General features: G+C 43.3%; 1 protein-coding gene across 1 annotated transcript in view; it reads right to left on the reverse strand.

Moving 5' to 3' along the window:
• Positions 1-19,590, reverse strand: part of LOC115082243 (tolloid-like protein 1) — a gene marked incomplete at both ends in the record, with an annotated part of 127,182 nt that overhangs the window by 86,457 nt on the left and 21,135 nt on the right. The window contains 1 exon segment of the mRNA XM_029586491.1: positions 7,082-7,184. Within this exon segment, the coding sequence (XP_029442351.1) occupies positions 7,082-7,184 (103 nt within the window).

The following is a 19,590-nucleotide window of genomic DNA, read 5'->3' on the forward strand; positions in this document are numbered from 1 at the left end:
GTGCCATAAGCAGAGCATGGGAAACCCCTTTTGGACAGGCATCAAAGAAATGTTGCATCTCAGCCAAAAGCTCCTGACATAACCAGAAAGCCCAGACACCTGTAGTTCTATCCTGCCCCCTCCCATCCCGGCTGGTAACCAAACAATACACACACAAAGAAAAATTGACACATCGCTGGGATGCAAATGGCCACAGCCGTTTATTAGAATACCCTAACAGAAGAGTCTAATTTAGGTGCCGATTCCTGCCAACACTGCCTATTCTCAACCACTGGGCAGGTGCCGAATTCTGTGATTCATTCCATCCAAGCGGAACTGGGGGCCTTCACTCCCCTTGAACCCCCGGACTGCTGGACTGCCATCACTGGAGCGGTCCAGTCAGGCCACCATGCAGCAGACCCTACAAGAACCCCTCTCAAACATGCCTGGCCGTCGATCCGTCAAGGCCCAATCCTCAGGCCTGACATTCGTCATTCATGGCCATTCAAAGAGTGGTGGCCCCAAGGCCCCTCCATTCCTTACTGGCACCTCCCTTCTTCCTTTTAATACCTCCAGCATTACAATAGCTTTTCCTGGACTCAGTTGCCGCTGCCACAAGGATCCCATCATTCAAGGGCCAGGAAGCATCCTTGCGCCCATGCAGGACATGCACCCCCCATACCAAATGACTACGGCTCCTGCATGAAACCAATGAATAACCTCTGCAAAGCCTGCAGAAACAAATTATTTCCCATATTTGACAAATGCACTCGTCCAGAGCATACAATTCTGTACAATGCATGTCCACCCATTTATACCTCAGATGATATCTCCCCATGAGCTGAATGGCCTTGACTACCTTCCAGTTAAACTTGGCATGGTATCTTCCCCACCATCCAAAGACCAACATTTTTTGATGGGGTATAATTTCAGACCAGCAGATTTTTTAAGACGGTCATGATGAGACAAATCAGTTCAAGTTATCTCTGATTGTGTTCAGCAGAGTGAGAAGTGCTATTCCCTAAATCATTGCACCAAGGTGTTTGACAATAAGGTCTAGCAGGGCCAGACCCATCCCTCTCAACTGCAGCATGGGCCAAAGCTGGTGCCAGCGCATGCCTTCTTGACCCAGCCATTTGATGGTCCAGCCTCTTCCTGACAACACAAGGTCGGGCCCAAATTTCCCACTCTTAGCCCTTCTATGTGTATGTGTGTGGAATGAGGGGCCAACGATCCATGCAGAATAACAACAGATGGCAGCTGCAAGTGAAAGGAGAACTTAAGTCTTGGTGTGCAACCAATCTGGCGTAAGTGCAGGGGAACTGTCATCATACTTAATGTATGATGCAAAAGCTCTTGACCTCCATATCTGTTGTATGACAGCCTATGGGAGACCAGCAGTGGCAGCGTTAGATGTGGAGTGAGTGAATTCTGAAACTTTCATTCTGAAGCCCAGCTTTCACCAGTGTTTTCTTGAAAGTTGCCGAAAATTGGATTCAGCTTAATGGGGATTTATCCTGGGGCAGTAAAAACAAGCCGTCCCCTTCTGGGCGTAAGGTCAAATGTGGAGTCACGGCTTCAACTGGACATGTTACCAGACCTTTAACTGCTGTTAAAGTGATGAATTGACCACACTCCCCTTGATCAGTGTTGGACTGTCTCAATCTTAGGTATAGTGTGCCATTTGATACACTGATATCCTCCTGCAGCAAGACCCATAGCTGTGATGCATTCTGAGATGGTGCTGTGAACTCACTAATGCGCAAGGCTCCAAAGAATGCAAGCGCAAAGGCAACCCGGAAGAGAGTAGTCTCAAACTCCTCTGCAGCTACTATGGGCAGGATGCACCAAAGCAATAATAGGAGGTCATGGGTCAGCGGTCTCCATGTTTGCTGAGGTAAGAACTCCCTTGCCCAGCCCAGCATCATCCTTTTGATGGTAAAAAACTGTTTTGCACATCCCGTTTCCAGCTTTGAGAAGAAAGCTTGAGCGGCTAAGTGTGAATGAACCATGTTCATGGACAGCCCTTGCTGCTTGGCGTATACTATGTAGCTGATCAAATGATCCTCAGGTACCCGGTAACTAGACCAGCTGTTCGCAATGTGGAGTGCCTTTACTTTGTTGTTGTTGAAAATGTAAGTGTTCCATGTGTATGGAGTGAGTGATCTTCACAGAACCTCGCACGCCGTCTGGTTCCGAAGGACCATAGCTGTTCTGGGACCTCTCTGCTGATCAGATTCTCTTGTGGGGCCGGCTTCCTGAACAGGGACCAAATGCAATGAAAGAGAGAATCTGCTATCTCATTGCACATTCCGGGAACATGCTTCACTTATGCCACAATGTTCTTGCGCAAGTAGCATATCACAAACTCCTCAGCAACTCTGACACCAATAGACACTTGGAAGTATGCTTGTTTATTGACCGGATTTCCGCTGCTTTGTCACACCATAACACCATCCGTTGGCAACTAAGCGCCTCACTCCAGATGTGTACGGAAACTATGATGGGAAACAGTTCAAGAAATGTGATGTTCCTGGCTAAGCCGCTCGCTGTCTAGTGATCCAGCCAGTACTCTGGGCACCAAGCTCCTTTGAAATAAACACCAAAACCAATGCCTCCTGACGCATCAGAGTATAGCTGAAGGTCATCACTGCTGACTGGTCTAGGAAGCCATGCTGAAACACCATTGAAGTCCTTGAGAAACTTACATAAAGCTATGTCTTCCTTAATTGGCTTGCTTATCCCCAAGAGGTGGTGGTCATCCACCGTGGACTGGATTAAGTGGTGCAGAAAAAATTCTGCCCATAGGAATAACTCACACGGCAAAGGCCAGGATGCCTACGAGGGATCTCATGTGCCTCAGCATGATTTTCTTGCTGCTCATGGTGACAGACACCAGATCGGCCAGTTTCACTAACTTGTCAGGGAATCTGGATTCAATTCGGGTGGAATCAAGCTCGATACCTAAGAAAGTAAGGACCATTACCAGGCCTCGAGACTTGTCCTCTGCCAAAGGGATGCCAAACCTGTATGCAAGCTTGTGAAACATGTCAAACAACTTGACACATTCATGTGTACCTCTCCTTCCTATAAACAGCTGCATCTGCAGTTGCCCAATGTAGAAAGGAACTAAATGTTTGAAGTAGGTGCATGAAATTAAGCATCCCACTGGCAGACATTTGTCGTAATAGAAGTCCCCCTTGAAATGGAAAATGAGTAGTGGAAAACTGCTCAGGTGTACTGGTAGTAGCCGGAAAGCAGACTCGATGTCCGCTTTTGCCATAAGAGTGTCCTGTCCACAGGAGCTTAGCAGCTCTAATGCAACATCAAAGAATGAATATGGTACCGCACTGTACTCCGAGGGAATATGGTCAGTAAAGGAAGCCCCCACAGGATGAGATAGATTATGTATAAGCCTGTATTTTCCAGGCTCCTTTTTTGGAATGACTACAAAGAGGACAACACAAGATGCTACAATAGGGGCTCCCTGAAAGGACTGGCAATCTACCCCAGCTAAACCTCTTTCCTGAGTTTCTCCCTGACAATGCCGGCCAGACTGCGCACTGAAGGGGTATTGACCACTTTGACACATTGCAGCTAACCTATGTGGGGAATAAGAAAACCATCTTGGAAACTGCTCAGTAAAGTATTCGTCCCCACCCTATTAGGGTACTGCGCCAACCATGGAAGCATTGCCTGCCATTTTACAGGGGTCAGGGCAATAACCTGTCCCCACCCTCTACTTATCCTTCCGTGAGCATTTGTTTTCCGGGTGAGGTGCTGCACACTGATTGCAGATGTGCTTATATCTGTAATTGGTAGCAAAGCAGGCCCCCCCAGTTGTACCTCAAGCAGACATAATCAGAGGCTTGGGTGCATTTGGATTCTCTGCCATGCGCCTGCTCACTACGAAAGGACTGCGAGCTCGCATTGGAGTCAAATGCCCATACCATCATTTTTGAGAGCCAAAGGCTGACATCCTATCTTCCCCAAGACATATCAGACTTACTGGCCATTTTTTCTCCCAAAAGGCCTCATTATAATTAAGCCATGTGAATCCACTGTGCTCTTTATAAGCATCCAAAATAGTGAACAAGTATGTGACAAGGAGCTGCACTGCAGCAGGTTCTGCACGCACAACTACAGAAGCCATTTGAGTGAATGCATGTACCCAATTAACAGTCTCTCTCTGTGTGGGTTTAGCTGCCTCCAGTTACTTTTTCCTCTCCCACTTAGTCTGGCTTTGCTTCCCATGCCCCTCCAGCAACCAGAACAAGTCAATGTCATGCCTGTGCCTGATGCAATGTCTAAGAGTTTTGGAAACAAATTCCAAAATCTCATGCTCTACTCTGGGCAGTTCTCGGGATGGGGGGGGGGGGGGGGGGGAATCTGTCTAATCTACTTTCCACAGAAGGGGAACATGAACTTCTGGATGACGAGGAAGATGAACTGGATGAACTGCTGCATGAGGAAGACGAAGACTGCCTGTGCCTCATTCGCTTGCATCTATCCCTTCCTCTGCATTCCTTTTGAGAAACCTTATCTACGTTCTGCGAAGCAGACTTATGCTCCTCAGTTGGCCGTGGCACTGGTGTGGGAACCTCTGCTGACAGCATCAGTGTCGGGGATTTGCAACAGCTGCAAACTAGGACTTCTATGGAAATGCTCAGAAGATGAGCAGGAATCTGGCTAGGATGGGGATCTGTACCATGGCTCCTCGTGCATGCTCCTAATGCTGGGCTCACGAGAAGGTGCAGAGGCATGTTTTTCACAGTTAACCAGGTTTTGTGCACCTATTTCTGGTACTGGAGTAGGGAGGAATGGCGGAACGACTTTTGACAAGAGAACCACATGGTCCTTGATCGTGTTAGCCATGGGCTGTGGCATCTCTGTGTTGACTGTGCCAGAACTGTTGCTGACTCTCCCTTGTGCTTTCTTCCTTGGTCCCCTTGCTTTGCAGAATTATCCAAATTCTGTTTGCCTTTCAGAGTCCTTCCTATCTTATTCCCACCGTTCCCTGACTTTTTCGTATCCGCCTTCGCTCCTTGAAGTGGCCCCGTCAGCTTCTAGCTCCCCTCTGGTCAGAAATGCCAGCGGGTGGGAGGGCCATAGGAAGGGGACCTGAATGGGAACCTCAAGGACAGGGTTGCCTAGAACCTCCATAACGCACTGTGCTGGCACCTGCTGAGCCACAGCCAAGGAGTTGGACCTCAGGGACATCCGTAACAAAGGTTGGCAGTACCTTGGCTTCACCATGTGCTCACTTACTCCGGATCGGCAGAATCCTAAATTATTTATTATTATTATTTTAATAGATTTTTTTTAGGAGCGTGCAAGATGCGGGAGCTCAAAGTCTCGAGAAACAGGAATTGCGCGGGAAGCCAGGAAAAACTAAGCATGCAGCTATATTAAATAGTGTCAGCTGCCTGCAAAGTCCACATTTCTCCTTTTTTTAAATGTAATAAAAGATTTTCTAAATGTTTTAAAGTGGGGAAGTGCTTTAACACTACTCACACAGGTGATTGCAGTGGGACTTTGAACCAGCGTCGCAATCGTGCAATTGCAGCAAGTAGTGCTGAATTGCGTTGCGTCGGGCCAAGGAAGAGGATGGACTTAGGGGAGCCAGCGTATTTTAAATTTCTCACCGGTCATCTCCACCCCCCCCCCCCCCGCCAATGTAATCACGCCGCTCCTCCGCACAAATTGAGTAGTCTGGCATCGGGGCACATTATCATGACTTTACCCTACCCGACGCCGGGCCAAACAGGAGGAACGCCGTTACCAGCCGCACCACCCCGATGGATGAAAGAGCTCCGCCCATGCTGCAGGGTGGATGCAGCTGGTGCCATTACCACCATCGCAGTGGGGGCAAGGAACCCCCCTCCCCACCACACATTACTGGTAAGCCCAGCATGGCGGGGCGGTGCCCACATGGATTCATCGGGCACCCGGTTATTCATGGCACCCAGACATCCTTGCTGGGGGTCCTCCCATAAATGGAAAAAAGTAGCAAAAAGTGCTCTGTGTTACCCTTGATCCTAGAACAGGGGAAGGCAACCCCAATTCTCAAGTGCCACCAACAGGTCCGTTTTTCAGGATATCCACAATGAATGTGCATGAGGTATATTTGCATGCACTGTTTCTATTGTATCTCATGCATACTCATTGTGAATGTCCTGAAAACCGGACCTGTTGGTGGCACTCGAGGACCGGAACTGCCTACCCCTGTACTAGAAAATTATCCAATAATTATTTTAGATTGCTTATGCATAAAAGCAAGGTGTTATTTTCAAATATAATTAATTTACAAGCTCTTGGTTCCCGCAAAAAATGTTTTAACACTTCTATAGTTAATAAAGCTTTTTTTTTTCCAGCTTTCCCATAAACAAAAAGAAAATAAAACCATCTGAAATGTTTTAGACCTTATGCTGTTCTCAGCCAAGTTTAAATTCTGTAGTAAGTAGCGAGGTCCTGATGTTTTACTACATGATTTTACAAGGGCATGATACTATAAGTCATCAAAACAATATTTTGACAAAAACAAATGTGTTTTCCTTTAATGATTCCATTCTCAATTAAATAAATGAGACAGAAAAATGTTTTTCATTACTGTGAAGCTCAGAACAAAACTGAATGCAGATATTTACATTTCCTGATTAATGTCATAGTGCATATACATTTTCACTGGCTGCCTTATACTCCATTGTCTGGACCAAGGCTTAGTTCTCAAACTCTCTCTCTCATGAAAGTTAGGATTGCTGAGGGGATTTTTTTGGTTATGTTTAATTAAACACAGTGGTGAGGCAGTCATTACCAGCACATGTGCTTTCAGGCTGCCATTGTTTGTCAAGCCCTCTCAAACTTCTTGCTAATGACTTTGTTCTCTACTTAATGAATGCATTAGCCTTCCCTTTTCTGGAAAGAAAATCTATTCATGTACTGTACAGGGATTATGACTGATCTGCAGCTGCTGCTGGCTGCAGGGCATGGAGACCCAAAACATCTGCATAAACCAAACCCGGATTAACCAGGAATGACCAGAAGAGCCAGCCCTGACTTCATGGTAATTGTAGACAACACTTTTCCAAATATAGTTTCCTACCCAGAAGAGGTGATTTTCTCCAGTAGCCATCCCGCACTTCGATATAGTCATACCAGCACAAACTGCTCTTGTATAGGTCCATTGTAGTAAAATTCAGAACAATCTGCAAAAAAAAAAAAAAAAATGGACAGAGAAGTGAGTCCATGTTCAACTGAGAATTTTTGAAAAACCAACCCAAACATCATTATCCTCAGTTAATAACCAGGTATTTTACATGTTTAAGCTCTGGACAGCTGCTTCTAGGGATAAAGAAAATTATACAAATGATTGTCTAAGCTCAAATCAGAAGCTTGAGTAGTAGATTTGTGCTCATTCTATGACATACCATACATAGGAAAGCATTAAGCAGGTGAAATGCCTCTAAGCAGCCTTTGGGTATGTTTTTTTTTTTTTTTAATTCAATATATTTGGCAAATAGAAACTTGGAAGAAACTGTAAAGAAAACAACATTTGAGAGTATCTGCCAGTATCTGACTGGCCACACCTAATCTCCATGAACATTATGGCGCCAGTATTTTGGTCTAAACTTCCAAAATGTTCACAAGCTTGTTTGCAGAGCAAGTTCACCAAAATTCCTGTTGTTCCATTTGGAAGCAGCTGATTCCTTGGGAGGAAACTCCCTTTGGGTGTAAAAGAGATTTACTGTACTGCACGGTGCTCCAAAGTCAGAACCAAACATGCTGCCTTAATGCAGTCATGTGCTGATGTAGCTGTTAAATCTGTAATGCATTTATAATTACTGCAGCCTAACAAGAGTGAGAAAGAGATGCCGAGGTGCCCCCTGCCACAAATAGGGGAGGGGGTTCCAAGGTATTCCCATAATAAGTATGACAATTTCAGTAACAAACTTGGGGCAGCACATTTGCCACTTTCTAGTTCAGTTGTGAATTTCTGTTTTCAGCGGGCAGCACCCTGCACGAGCGTCACAGTCTGGCATGGCTGCAAAGGCATTACAAGGATCAGAGGATATAAAACTTCATCGGCACTCAAATTAAAACATTATGCTTAGCTTCTCTGGGAACTCTCTTTGTCGTACTAAGAAGTGAGGAAAACCAAAGAAAGCATAAACAAGAGCCGTCTTGGGAACTGGGGAAAAAAGAAAAAAGCTAACGTAGAGCCTTTCGACATTATTTATTTGTTTTTGTTTTGTTTTGTTTTTTTCAAACTTAGATCTCGCACCTATCTTTATACTCATGGCAGCTAACAAAAAATATTCAGAATAAAAATACCATGTTACATTATTTGATGACAGAATAACAAACAGTTACCGAAAATCACAGTGTAGACTATCAAACAGAATAAGCTTTTTGAAACAAGCAAGTCTTTAGCTGCTTTTGAAATTGGTTAGGACAGCTGGTTAAATGTAACTGCTCAGGAAAAGAATTCCAGACAACAAGTCCCACAATTGAACATGCCCAGTCTCTGGTTTTATTGAATTGTGCACCTGGTAAAGATGGTACTTCCAAAAGTCCTTTATTAGTGAAGCGTGGAGATCTTCCAGGATGATAGATACGTAGAATGAAGTTCAGACTGGTTACTTCTGGAGAATTCATTGCTTTGTGAATTATAGTCAAGACTTTAAATTTATTTCTATATTTAATTGGCAGCCAGTGCAGGCTTTGTAAAATTGGTGTTATATGTTGCCTACGGCCTGTGCAAGATAGAACCCGAGCTGCCATATTTTGCACAAGCTGGAGAGGTTTAAGAAAAGAGTCAGGCACACTAAGATATAAGAAACGACAATAATCCAAGCTGCTATGTACAAGCATTTGGAACACAGAACGAAAATCCTTGCGTGATAATATAGGTTTTAAATGCCTCAACATCCAAATTTTAAATAGAGTAGAGCAAGATACATTTCCGATATGAGATCTCATATTTAGATTACTCTCAAGAATAATTCCAAGGTCCCAGGCTTCTGGACAATTGATAATTTACTGCCATCGAACATCAGGAATATGAGATCACATTTCAAAAGGAGTAACACACTTAGGGCTAGATTCATTAAAGTTTTTCTCACATTTTGTGTCTATGGGTAAAACCCATAGTGAATCATTTCCATGTTTGCAAATTGCTCTCCTCTGTCTGGCTGAAAAGTTGCCTGGACTTCCCTGGTATACCTTCTTTAAGTTGTAGCTGAAAACAGCATTTCCCTAGGCATGTTTAGCTCGCAAAGAAAAACAGCGCAGGTACTTCACATTTTCAAAAGAAGACATGCCCTCATTGGGTCGCCTGCACAAAATAGCAATATGCAAAGTACACCGACATTTTTAGCATGCATTCTTTATGCTAAACTTTGAACAGATTTGTCGCAATAGTTCTCATTAATGAGTTTAGCAAGCCAAAACTATAAAAGATCATAAATGATTGCAACCTGCATGCAAAAAAGCAGTTTGTCATTAGCTACTATAATATATGAGACCTAATTCATCTCACTCCCTGCCTACAGGACAAATCTTTGACTAATCCAAGATCTTGCATACTCACTGAGACAGTATCACATTATTTGCTCGCTGAACCTTCCAGTCTGTTCATCTCTGCGGCAAACATGATGAACCTTGGCATGTTTAACAAAAATTCACAAAGCATAGCTGGTACTCACCTTTGCCAAAATGCTCTCAGATCAAGTTTCCTACCATGATGAAATTTCATCTTATTGTAAAAATTCATTGGTAATATTACCTCCAGTCTCTTCTCTGAAGTTCTTTACTGGAACTGGATCTGGACAGTGAATTGGTTGTCTCAACAATGTCAGGTGAGCTATGAATGATATATGTTTTTCTGCTTCTTTTACATGTACTTTTTTAGCATGATTTGGATTTAGACAGAGTTAGAAGTTAGTTTGATCTAATTAAGGCCTGGATTTATCAAAATGCACTAAATATCACACGTGATAGGAAACGGGGCATGTTTTATGGTAATAGGCTGTTTACACTCATAGAAACCATACAAGTCTGGGAATCTTGCCTAGTCTCCATCAACTCCCTCCTTTCCAATCTCCACCTCGCACTCAATACAGCTAAAACTGAACTACTCATTATATCCATATACACACCTTCCTCCACCTCTCCTGTTCCTACCTTATCCCATCCCCAACCCCTCTCTATAAGAGACCTCGGAGTCTCCCTAGACCAACACCTCAGCTTCAAACTGCACATCAAGTCCCTCCTAAAGACGGGCTTCTACAAGCTACACATCCTTAAAAAGCTCAAGCCGCTACTACACAAACAGGACTTCCGCCTAGTCTTGCAGTCTACCATACTTTCGAAACTGGATTACTGCAATTCACTGCTTCTAGGACTCCCATACTCCACTATCAAACCCTTACAAATCCTACAAAACGCTATGGCGAGAATACTATCTCCCATAAAAGAGAACACTTCACTCCTATTCTTATGGATCTGCACTGGCTCCCCATCCCTTTCTGTATTCAATATAAAACCCTCACCATCCTTCATAACATCACAAAAACACCCCCGCCTGGCTCAAGGAAATGCCTCGTTTCCACTCCTCTAATCGTCCTTCAAGATCCACTCTTGCAGGCACCCTACATACACCTCCCCTTAAAATTGCACATCGTACCACCACCAGAGAAAGAGCATTCACCATTGCAGGCCCCACCCTCTGGAATTCTCTCCCCACACACCTCCGTCTTGAACCCTCTTTACACACCTTCAAAAAAGGCATCAAGACCTGGCTATTTAAGCAGGCCTACTCTGATGAAAATCCTCCCTAGACCCCCCTCCCACCCCCCCACCCCTGTCTCCCCCTCTAATGAGCAAACCCCCTGCTGAAATGCAACTCACGTTTCTGGATGCAATGTATTTTATTGGATGTAACTCTACAATTTCATGCTAAACAATGTTGTGATGTATCTTATATAATTGCTGTAAATAAGTTCCCTTTTTTGCTCTTTGGTTAACCCTTTCTTCTTTCTCAGCTGCCCTTTTCTTCCTCCTTGCTCTTTTATCCCACCCCCCTCTAATCCCTTTCTCACCTGCTCCCCTGTTTTTTGTAATTTCCTCCTTTCTTGAGTTTACTGTGAACCGACGTGATGTGCTTCACGAACGCCGGTATATTAAAAGCCCTTAAATAAAATCATAAAGTGTGCTATCTTAGTGCTTTGTAAAGGTATTAGTGCAAACTATGATAACTTTTTTGCACTAAGTGCCAGAATTGTTGCAAGAGAGAGAGAGAGAGAGAGAGAGAGAGAGAGAGAGAGACTTACTATAAAGCCTTTATAGTAGGTAGGTATTTATACCTCTATATGAGGCCCACCTAGCTACTCGAGGTGAGGTTTAGGTATTAATGTAGGGGGTTAGAGGCCACTTTGACATTCAGAGTGCGACGTACGAACAAAACAATGCACTCTTGTGAAGATTTGATGACCTTCGGAGTGAGGAAACTCACCTAAAGATGAGATTTGTGCAATGTTCTCCACAAATGTTCTCCACTTTGCACAAATCTCATCTTTGGGTGAGTTTCCTCACTCCGAAGGTCATCAAATCTTCACAAGAGTGCATTGTTTTGTTCGTATGTCGCACTCTGAATGTCAAAGTGGCCTCTAACCCCTACATTAATACCTAAACCTCACCTCGAGTAGCTAGGTGGGCCTCATATAGAGGTATAAATACCTACCTAGTATGAGGGCTTTATAGCAAGTCAGTCTCTCTCTCTCTCTCTCTCTCTCTCTCTCTCTCTCTCTCTCTCTCTCATATATCCCTGAAGGCTAGTTGGATGCTCTGGGGGCTTCAAGTCATCTAAATAGGCCTTGCAGGAGCTATCATGCAAGGTGATAAAACCTTACCAACCGGTCACAGCCTAACACAATTCAAAAAGGTGTTGTTAAGTCTGTGCAATAGCTCTTTGCAGCCAGGCAAACCCAGCCCACTCCCCGCCCCTAACTCCTCCATATTTGCATTGCACCATAGGATATGGTGCTATTGCATGCGTTAAAAACGTTTTCGCATACGGTAAGGGCCTATCGCATGCGTTAACGGGGCTTTTTGCATGCGCTAAGCCCTTAACGCATGCGAAAACGCCTTAGTGCATTTTGATAAATGACCCCCTAAAATAGCCTGACTTACAAGTGAGATTCATTTCTGTCATGGAATGTCCAAAACTAACGAACCTAGAGAAACAACAGCTAGTATGGCAGGCTGTCAAGCACCCCTACCACCGGGATGCCTGTATTACCTCTATAATTCCTAACTTCATATTAAATTCTTTGCTAGTAATGCATGCATTAGTACTTTGCAGGTAATACTATTTCAATGCATTTCTAGTTGGTATTTCTAAACAGATTGTGCATAGTCTACAAATGGCACAGAATGTAGTAGCCCAGGTAATTATTATGGACTGTGAGCTGAGGCAGAGAATAAGTCCTGAATTAGCAGAATTTTACTGGCTTACAGTGGAGTACAAGAAGCCATTTAAGATTTTTTTTGCCTGCTGTTTAGATCCTTGAGGGATCTGGGTGCAGCATATTTAGAAGAATTATTACAGTGGTATCACCCAACATGACATTGAGTTCTTTACAGGAAACTTTATTAGTTGAGCCTTCCATGAAGCAGATTAGGCTGCTTAGGACCAGACAGACAGCCTTTAGGTGTCAGGTTCCAAAGCTAAGGAATAGCCTTACTCTGCATATTTGACTATCAGAGGATTGGTTTACTTTTAGGGGCAAGTTGAAAATATACCATTTCAGGTCCTTAAACCTGATTAGATATGGCTAGTAACCTTTTATAATAAGAATCTATTTATTAATTTAGATTTTTGTATTTTATATTAGAACATAAGCACATAAAAATTGCCATGCTGTGTCAGACCAAGGTGAATCAAGGTCAGCATCCTGTCTGTGACAGTGTCCAATCCAGGTTGCAAGTACCTGGAAGATTCCATAAAATATATCTAATTCCTGTTACTCACTCCAGGGATAGCAATAGTTATTTTTAATCTACTGGCTAGTAATGTTTTATGAACATTTCCTCTAGGAACTTGTCTAAACTTCATTTAAACCCTGCTGTTCTAGCAGGTTTGATCATGTCTTCTAGTAACAGATTCCACAGCTTGATAGTGCGCTGTGTGAAAAAGTACTTTCTACAATTTGTTTTGAATCTGCTGGTTGTTAATTTCGTGGAGTGTCCCCTTGTTGTATTTGAAAGAGTAAATAAACATCCTCTCCCTCCCCCCCCCCACACTCATAATTTTATGTCACCTCTCGGCAATCACTTTTCCAAGCTGAACAGCCCTAGCATATGGGGCCTCTCATCACAGGAGAGATGTTCCATCCCCTGCAACTTTTCTAGTTCTTCTATGTCTCTCTTGTGATTGGGCGAAAAGAACTGCACACAATACTCAAGGTGTGGTCATACCATGGCTTAATACAGAGGCAATATGATATTTTCTGTTTTATTCTCAATTCCTTTTCAGATAATTCCTAATGTTCTATTTGCTTTTCTGACCACCGTTGCACATTGAGCTGAGAATTTCAGCATATTTTCTACAAGGACTCTAAGGTCCTTTTCCCGGGTTGTTAACCTCAATATGGAATTCCTTATTGGGGTTATTTTTCCCTATATGCTTCACTTTTCACCTTTCCACATCAAATTCCATCTACTATTCAATTGCCCAGTCTCCTAGTCTCATAATATCCCTCTGCAGTTCCTCGCAATGCAACACTGTTTTAACAACTTTGAATAATCTTGTATCATCTGTAAATTTGATCATTAGGGATATGCAATAGTTTGAAATGAATTAGGAAAACTAAATAAATAGGGACACTTTGTTTCTTTCGGGGGAGGGGAGGCACAAAACAAATTGAGAGGACCCCCAATGTAAATGAATCCTGGGTCTGGGCCCTGGCCTAGGCTGAGGCCCAGATGTTAGACCTGGCCTCTGGGCCTGGCCCTGGTGTTGGGCTTGGTCCCAAGCTGTGACCTAAGCCCAGGCCTAGACATCAGGATCTAGCTTCCAGGCTGGGATTCATTATAAAGCTCTAGCGTCAAGTCTAGGCTAAGGCCCAGGCGTTGGTTCGGAGTCTCTGGATCAGGTCCCAGTGTCAGGCCTGGGCTCAGGCTCTAGCTTTGGACAAAGTCCAGGAGTCAGTACCTAGGCCTAGTGTTGGGCCTAGGCCAGGGTATCAGGTCCAGGCCTCTAAGCCTCTGCCTTTTGTAGGGTCTAGGTCGAAGTCTCGGTGACCTATTGCAGCCTAGGCCTACACAGGGTATAGGCCTCACCAGTGGACCTGGCCCTAGCATTTTTCTGGGTGGGAGGGGTATTACTAGTGACAGGAGGACTTGGGAGACCCCATTTCTTATTTTTTTGTTTGTTTTTGTTTTTATATTTGCTTTTTTTTTTTTTAAACTAAAGAAACAAATAAAACATTAATCAAAACAAAATTTTTGGGAACCCCTCCAAAAAAACAAAATGAAAAATGAAACAAATGTTTTACTTCTGCACACCCCTATTAATTACTACACTCAGGCACTTTTCCAGATCATTTATAATATATTATATAGTATACGTCTTGGTATCAATCTCTGTGGTTCACTACTAATGACCTTTCTCCATTTTGAAAAATGATCATTTAGTCCTACCCCTTGTTTCTTATCTTCTAAGCTGTTAACAATCCACAATAGTACACTACCTCCAAACCATGATTTTGTAATTTTCTGAGGAGTTTCTCATGAGGGACTTTATCAAATACCTTCTGAAAATCCAAATACACTATGTCAATTGGCTCACCTTTACCTACATGTTTATTTACAGCTTAAAAATATCTGAAAGTTAAGACAAGACTTCCCCTTGCTAAATCCATGTTGACTCTTAATCATGAAGCCATGTCTATTTGTTTTTAAGAATAGCTTCTACCATTTTGTCCAGTGTGAGGCTCAGCCTATTGTTTCCCAGATTGCCTCTAAATTTTAAAAAATTGGTGTCACATTGGTCACCTTACAATCTTCAGGATTCATTGCTGTTTTAATTGATAGGTTTCAGATTAAAATTAACATGTTAGCAATTTCATGTTTTAATTATTTAAGAACACTGGCATGGATGTTATCCAGTCCAGGGGAATTGTTATTCTTTTGTTTGTCATCTGATCATTTACATCCTCCATTGTCATAGATATTTGTTTTATTTGCTCAGAATCTCCAGGTATGGATATGTTCCCAACATCCTTCTCCCACTTCGTATATTAACATGTCACCTCCAAGCAATACAGGAAGTGGGAGGAGAAAATAACAAAATCAATCAGCACAAAAAAAAGCAGAAAAGGTGACTAGAAAGTGCAACAAATCAAGAGAGAAAAATTGGAAAGTGATGACTACAAATGCTCACAGTTTGAGCAATAAAATCCCAGACCTGCAGGCACTAATGGTGGAGGCGAACTTGGACATTGTTGTGGTCACAGTGGTACAGAGACATGGATCACGGATTCTCATGATTGGGATATGGCCATACTGGGCTATAACTTGTTAAGGAAGGACAGAGAGGTCAGAAAAAGTGGAGGAGTAGCTCTTTATGTCAAAAACAATATCCAAGCAACTGAACTGCATGGAATATGGGGTAGAGAAGAAGCATTATGGGCCATCCTAAAAAAAAAAAAAGATGATGGTGCATCCATTTTTACTGGAGTGGTTTACAGCCTCTGACTCAAAAGGAAGAACTAGACAGAGATCTGGTCGAAGACATCCAAAAGGTGAGAAAAAAGGGAGAAGTGTTAATTGTTGGAGACTTTAATCTGCCAGACATAGACTGAAGAATCCCTTCTGTGGAATCTACAAGAAGCAGAGAAATAGTGGATGCCCTGCAAGAGGCTTTGTTCAAACAAATGGTAATGGAACCCATGTGGGAGGATGTAATACTCAACTTAGTGCTCACTAACAGGGATAATGTCTCTAACATCCGGGTGGGTGCCCAATTCAGCACTAGTGATAATCAAATGGTATGGTTTGATATCACAAATTGGATACAGAGAAGTTACATGAAGATCCAGGTTTTGAATTTCAAAATATGGACTTTGTTGAAATGGGAAGTACCTGGAGGTGAAAATAGAAGTCTAGGAGAAAATGGGAGAGGTGGAACAACAGTGGGCAAAATTAAAATGAACAATTACAAAGGCAACAATCTCTATATCAGAAAAGTAAACAAAAGTAAAAGAAATAAGAAAACAATCTGGTTCTCAAAGGAGGTGGCTGATAAAATAAAAGCAAAAAGAACAGCGTTCAAGATATATTAAAGAACCCAAAATGAGGAACACTGAGAAGAATATCTGGTTAATCTGAGGGAGATGAAGAAAGAAATCAAGAAAGCTAAAAGTCAGGTGGAAGAAAGGATTGCCAAAGAGGTAAAGAGAGGTGGCAAAACATTTTTCAGATATATCAGAGAAGGGAGAAAGGTCTGAAGTGGTATAGTGAAATTGAAAGTTGACAAAGATCAATGTGTGGAGACAAAGAAATTGCTGAAATACGAGGGTAAGTCAGTAAGTAAGTCACAAATCTCTCTACTAAGGTAATAAAACATATATCTGTAATGTCATATTCCATAGATGGCAGCACATTAGAAGTGCTTATGTACATAAATAGTTATTTAAATTGTGCATGCGCAGGGGCTGTGTACACAAGGAAAATGGCTGCCATGTTGACAGATTGTACGGTCGAAGAACAATGTGCTGTTGTCTGATTTTTATGCGCTAAGGGCTTAGTGACAAAAGACATTCATAAAGAAATGTATCCAGTATATGGAGAGAAATGTCTCTCGCGTAAAGCAATTTATAACTGGACCGATAAATTTGCACAAGGACGTGCCAACATGAACGACGAAACCAGACCTGGTCGACCTGTAGAGATTGCGACAGAGGCAACTGTGAAGCAGGTTGAAGAGATGGTTCGCGCTAACCGGAGGGTAACAATTGACGAAGTTGCCAAAGAAATTGGGTGTTCTCACAGATTAGCATATTCCTTAGTGCAAGATGCATTGAACTTTCGCAAAGTCTGTGCAAGATGGGTTCCCAAACAGCTGACCGAAGACAATAAGAACAACCGGATGGGTGTCTGTTTGGAAAATCTCTGCCATTATGCAAACAAAGGTGAATCAATGATGGCATGTATTTTTACTGGTGACGAGTCGTGGGTGCACCACTATCAACCAGAAGCGAAACGCGATTCCATGCAGTGGAAGCATCCACTATCACCGACACCGAGAAAGTTCAAGCTTGTGCCTTCAGGAAAGGTGATGTTGACTGTGTTTTGGGACCGAGATGGGATACTCTTAACCAGTTTTCAGAAGCGTGGTGAATCTGTTAATTCGGCTTCCTACTGTGCTACTCTATTAAAGCTTAAAGGAGCTATTTGTAGAAAATGCCCAGATCTGGAAAAAAGAGCTGATTCTTCACTATAATGCCAGACCACACACTTCGAATGAGACTCGTCAGACAATTGCGAACCTGCACTGGGAAGTTCTTGAACATCCACCATACAGTCCAGATTTGGCACCCAGCGATTTTCACTTGTTTGGCAAACTGAAAAGCCATTTCAGTGATAAACATTTCACCAGCGATGAAGAAGTGGAACAAGAGGTGAAGCGCTGGTTACAATGCCAGCCAAAAGACTTTTACCCAGAAGGTTTTGACGGACTTTTCAAACGCTGGGACAAATGTATAAATGTTCGCGGCGATTACGTTGAAAAGTAGTTGGTTTTTCCAGAAAAACTGTTTGTGACTATATTCTGTATATTTCACAGTGAATAATTCATCTTTTGCATTTAAATAAATTTCATGAATATTAATCCCATGTATATTTGTGACTTACTTACTGACTTACCCTTGTATTAAGCAAATACTTCAGTTCAGTGTTCACTAAAGAGACCCTAGAGAAGGAATGTTGCTAGTTAACAAGACTGTGCATGAAACTCTATTTACAGAAGAGAATGTATGGGAAGGGCTAGGAAAACTGAAAGTGGACAAGACCGTGAGGCTGGATGAGGTACATACCAGGATACTGAGGGAGCTCAGACATGTGCTGGAGGGTCCAAGAAGGACCTGTTCAATAGATCCCTGGAAACAAGAGTGCTGCCACATGATTGGAGAAGAGCAGTGGTGGTCCCGCTTCACAAGAGTGGGAGCAGAGAGGAGGCTGGAATCTACAGGCCAATTATCTTCACTTTGGTGATGGGAAAATTAATGGAGACCCGCTGAAGGAAAAGATAATGGCTTATCTACAATATGGTGGATTGCTTGATCTGAGGCAGCATGAATTCACCAGGGGAAGGATCTACCAGACAAATCTTATTGGGTTTTTTTAATGGTTGACTAAAGAATTTGATCAGGGAAGAGTGCTCAATGTGATTCACTTGGATTTTAGTAAAGCTTTTGATACAGTCCTATATAGGGGACTCAAGAACAAAACGAAAAGCTTGGGAGTGGGAGCCAAGGTAGTAGCATGGATTGCAAACTGGTTGACGGACAGGAAACAGTGTGTGATGGTAAATGAAACCTACTCTGAAGAAAGAATGGTGTTGAGTCGAATGCCACAGGGATATGTTTTGGGACCAGTTTTGTTCAATATCTTTCTGAGCGACCTGGTGGAAGGGATAGAAGGTAAAGTTTGTCTGTTTGTTGTTATGCATGCCGCCCGAGGAAGACCCATGGCATGGCCCTCTCACCTTACATGGACTTCAGCTCCTGGTTCCTCTTCACTGGCGGCGGTGGACCGCCAGCTCAGACCTCGGGTCACCTCCAGTGCTTCCGGCTCTGCCATGGTCCCCAGTGTTGCCAGTCAAGATGCCCTTGCTCATCGGGCCTCTCCGTGTGGCCCGCAGAGAGACGCTGCGATCGGCCCCATGCCCCTCCTTAGGTGCATGCGCATCAATAATCCTTTTAAAAGGCCTACGGCGGGAACTTGGTCATGGCCCCGGATGTTGACATCAGACTCTTCAGTGAATATAAGCTCAGGCCTCGCTCCATAGCTTTACCTTTGCAACAGGTATCCTCATACTCCTCGTACTCGTTGATGATAGAGAATCCTCTCTACTTCGTTTCCCTGATTCCTGTGGTTCCCAGTTCCTGTCTTCCTCGTTCCTGCCCTGTCTATATGTTGGACTGACTCTCTGGATTTCGACTCTGCTTTGTTTGACTACTCTTCAGCCTATCTCCAGCCCCGGACCTCTGCTACACCCAACTATTCTTCAGCCTATCTCCAGCCCTGGACCTCTGCTATGCTTGACTACTCTTCAGCCTGTCTCCAGCCCCGGACCTCTGCTAAGTTTGAGTATGCCTGCCTTCTCCATGCCCTGACCATTGCCTTGATTGACTACACTACAGACTTCCCTGTGTCCAGAATTCTACATTGCTTGCCACGAACACCGCTTGCCACCGGCCCTGATCCCAGCCTGTCAGTGATGCCTCCTCTCGTCTATTCCCTGGACATGGACTTATAAGACTCCGGCCTTTCTTTGGTTGAGTACCTCCAGTTACTTTCTGTTCCACTGGTGCCTGAGTTTCTGTATCA

Source organism: Rhinatrema bivittatum, unplaced genomic scaffold (genome assembly GCF_901001135.1).
Source record: "Rhinatrema bivittatum unplaced genomic scaffold, aRhiBiv1.1, whole genome shotgun sequence".
In the NCBI taxonomy this organism is placed as follows: Eukaryota; Metazoa; Chordata; class Amphibia; order Gymnophiona; family Rhinatrematidae; genus Rhinatrema; species Rhinatrema bivittatum.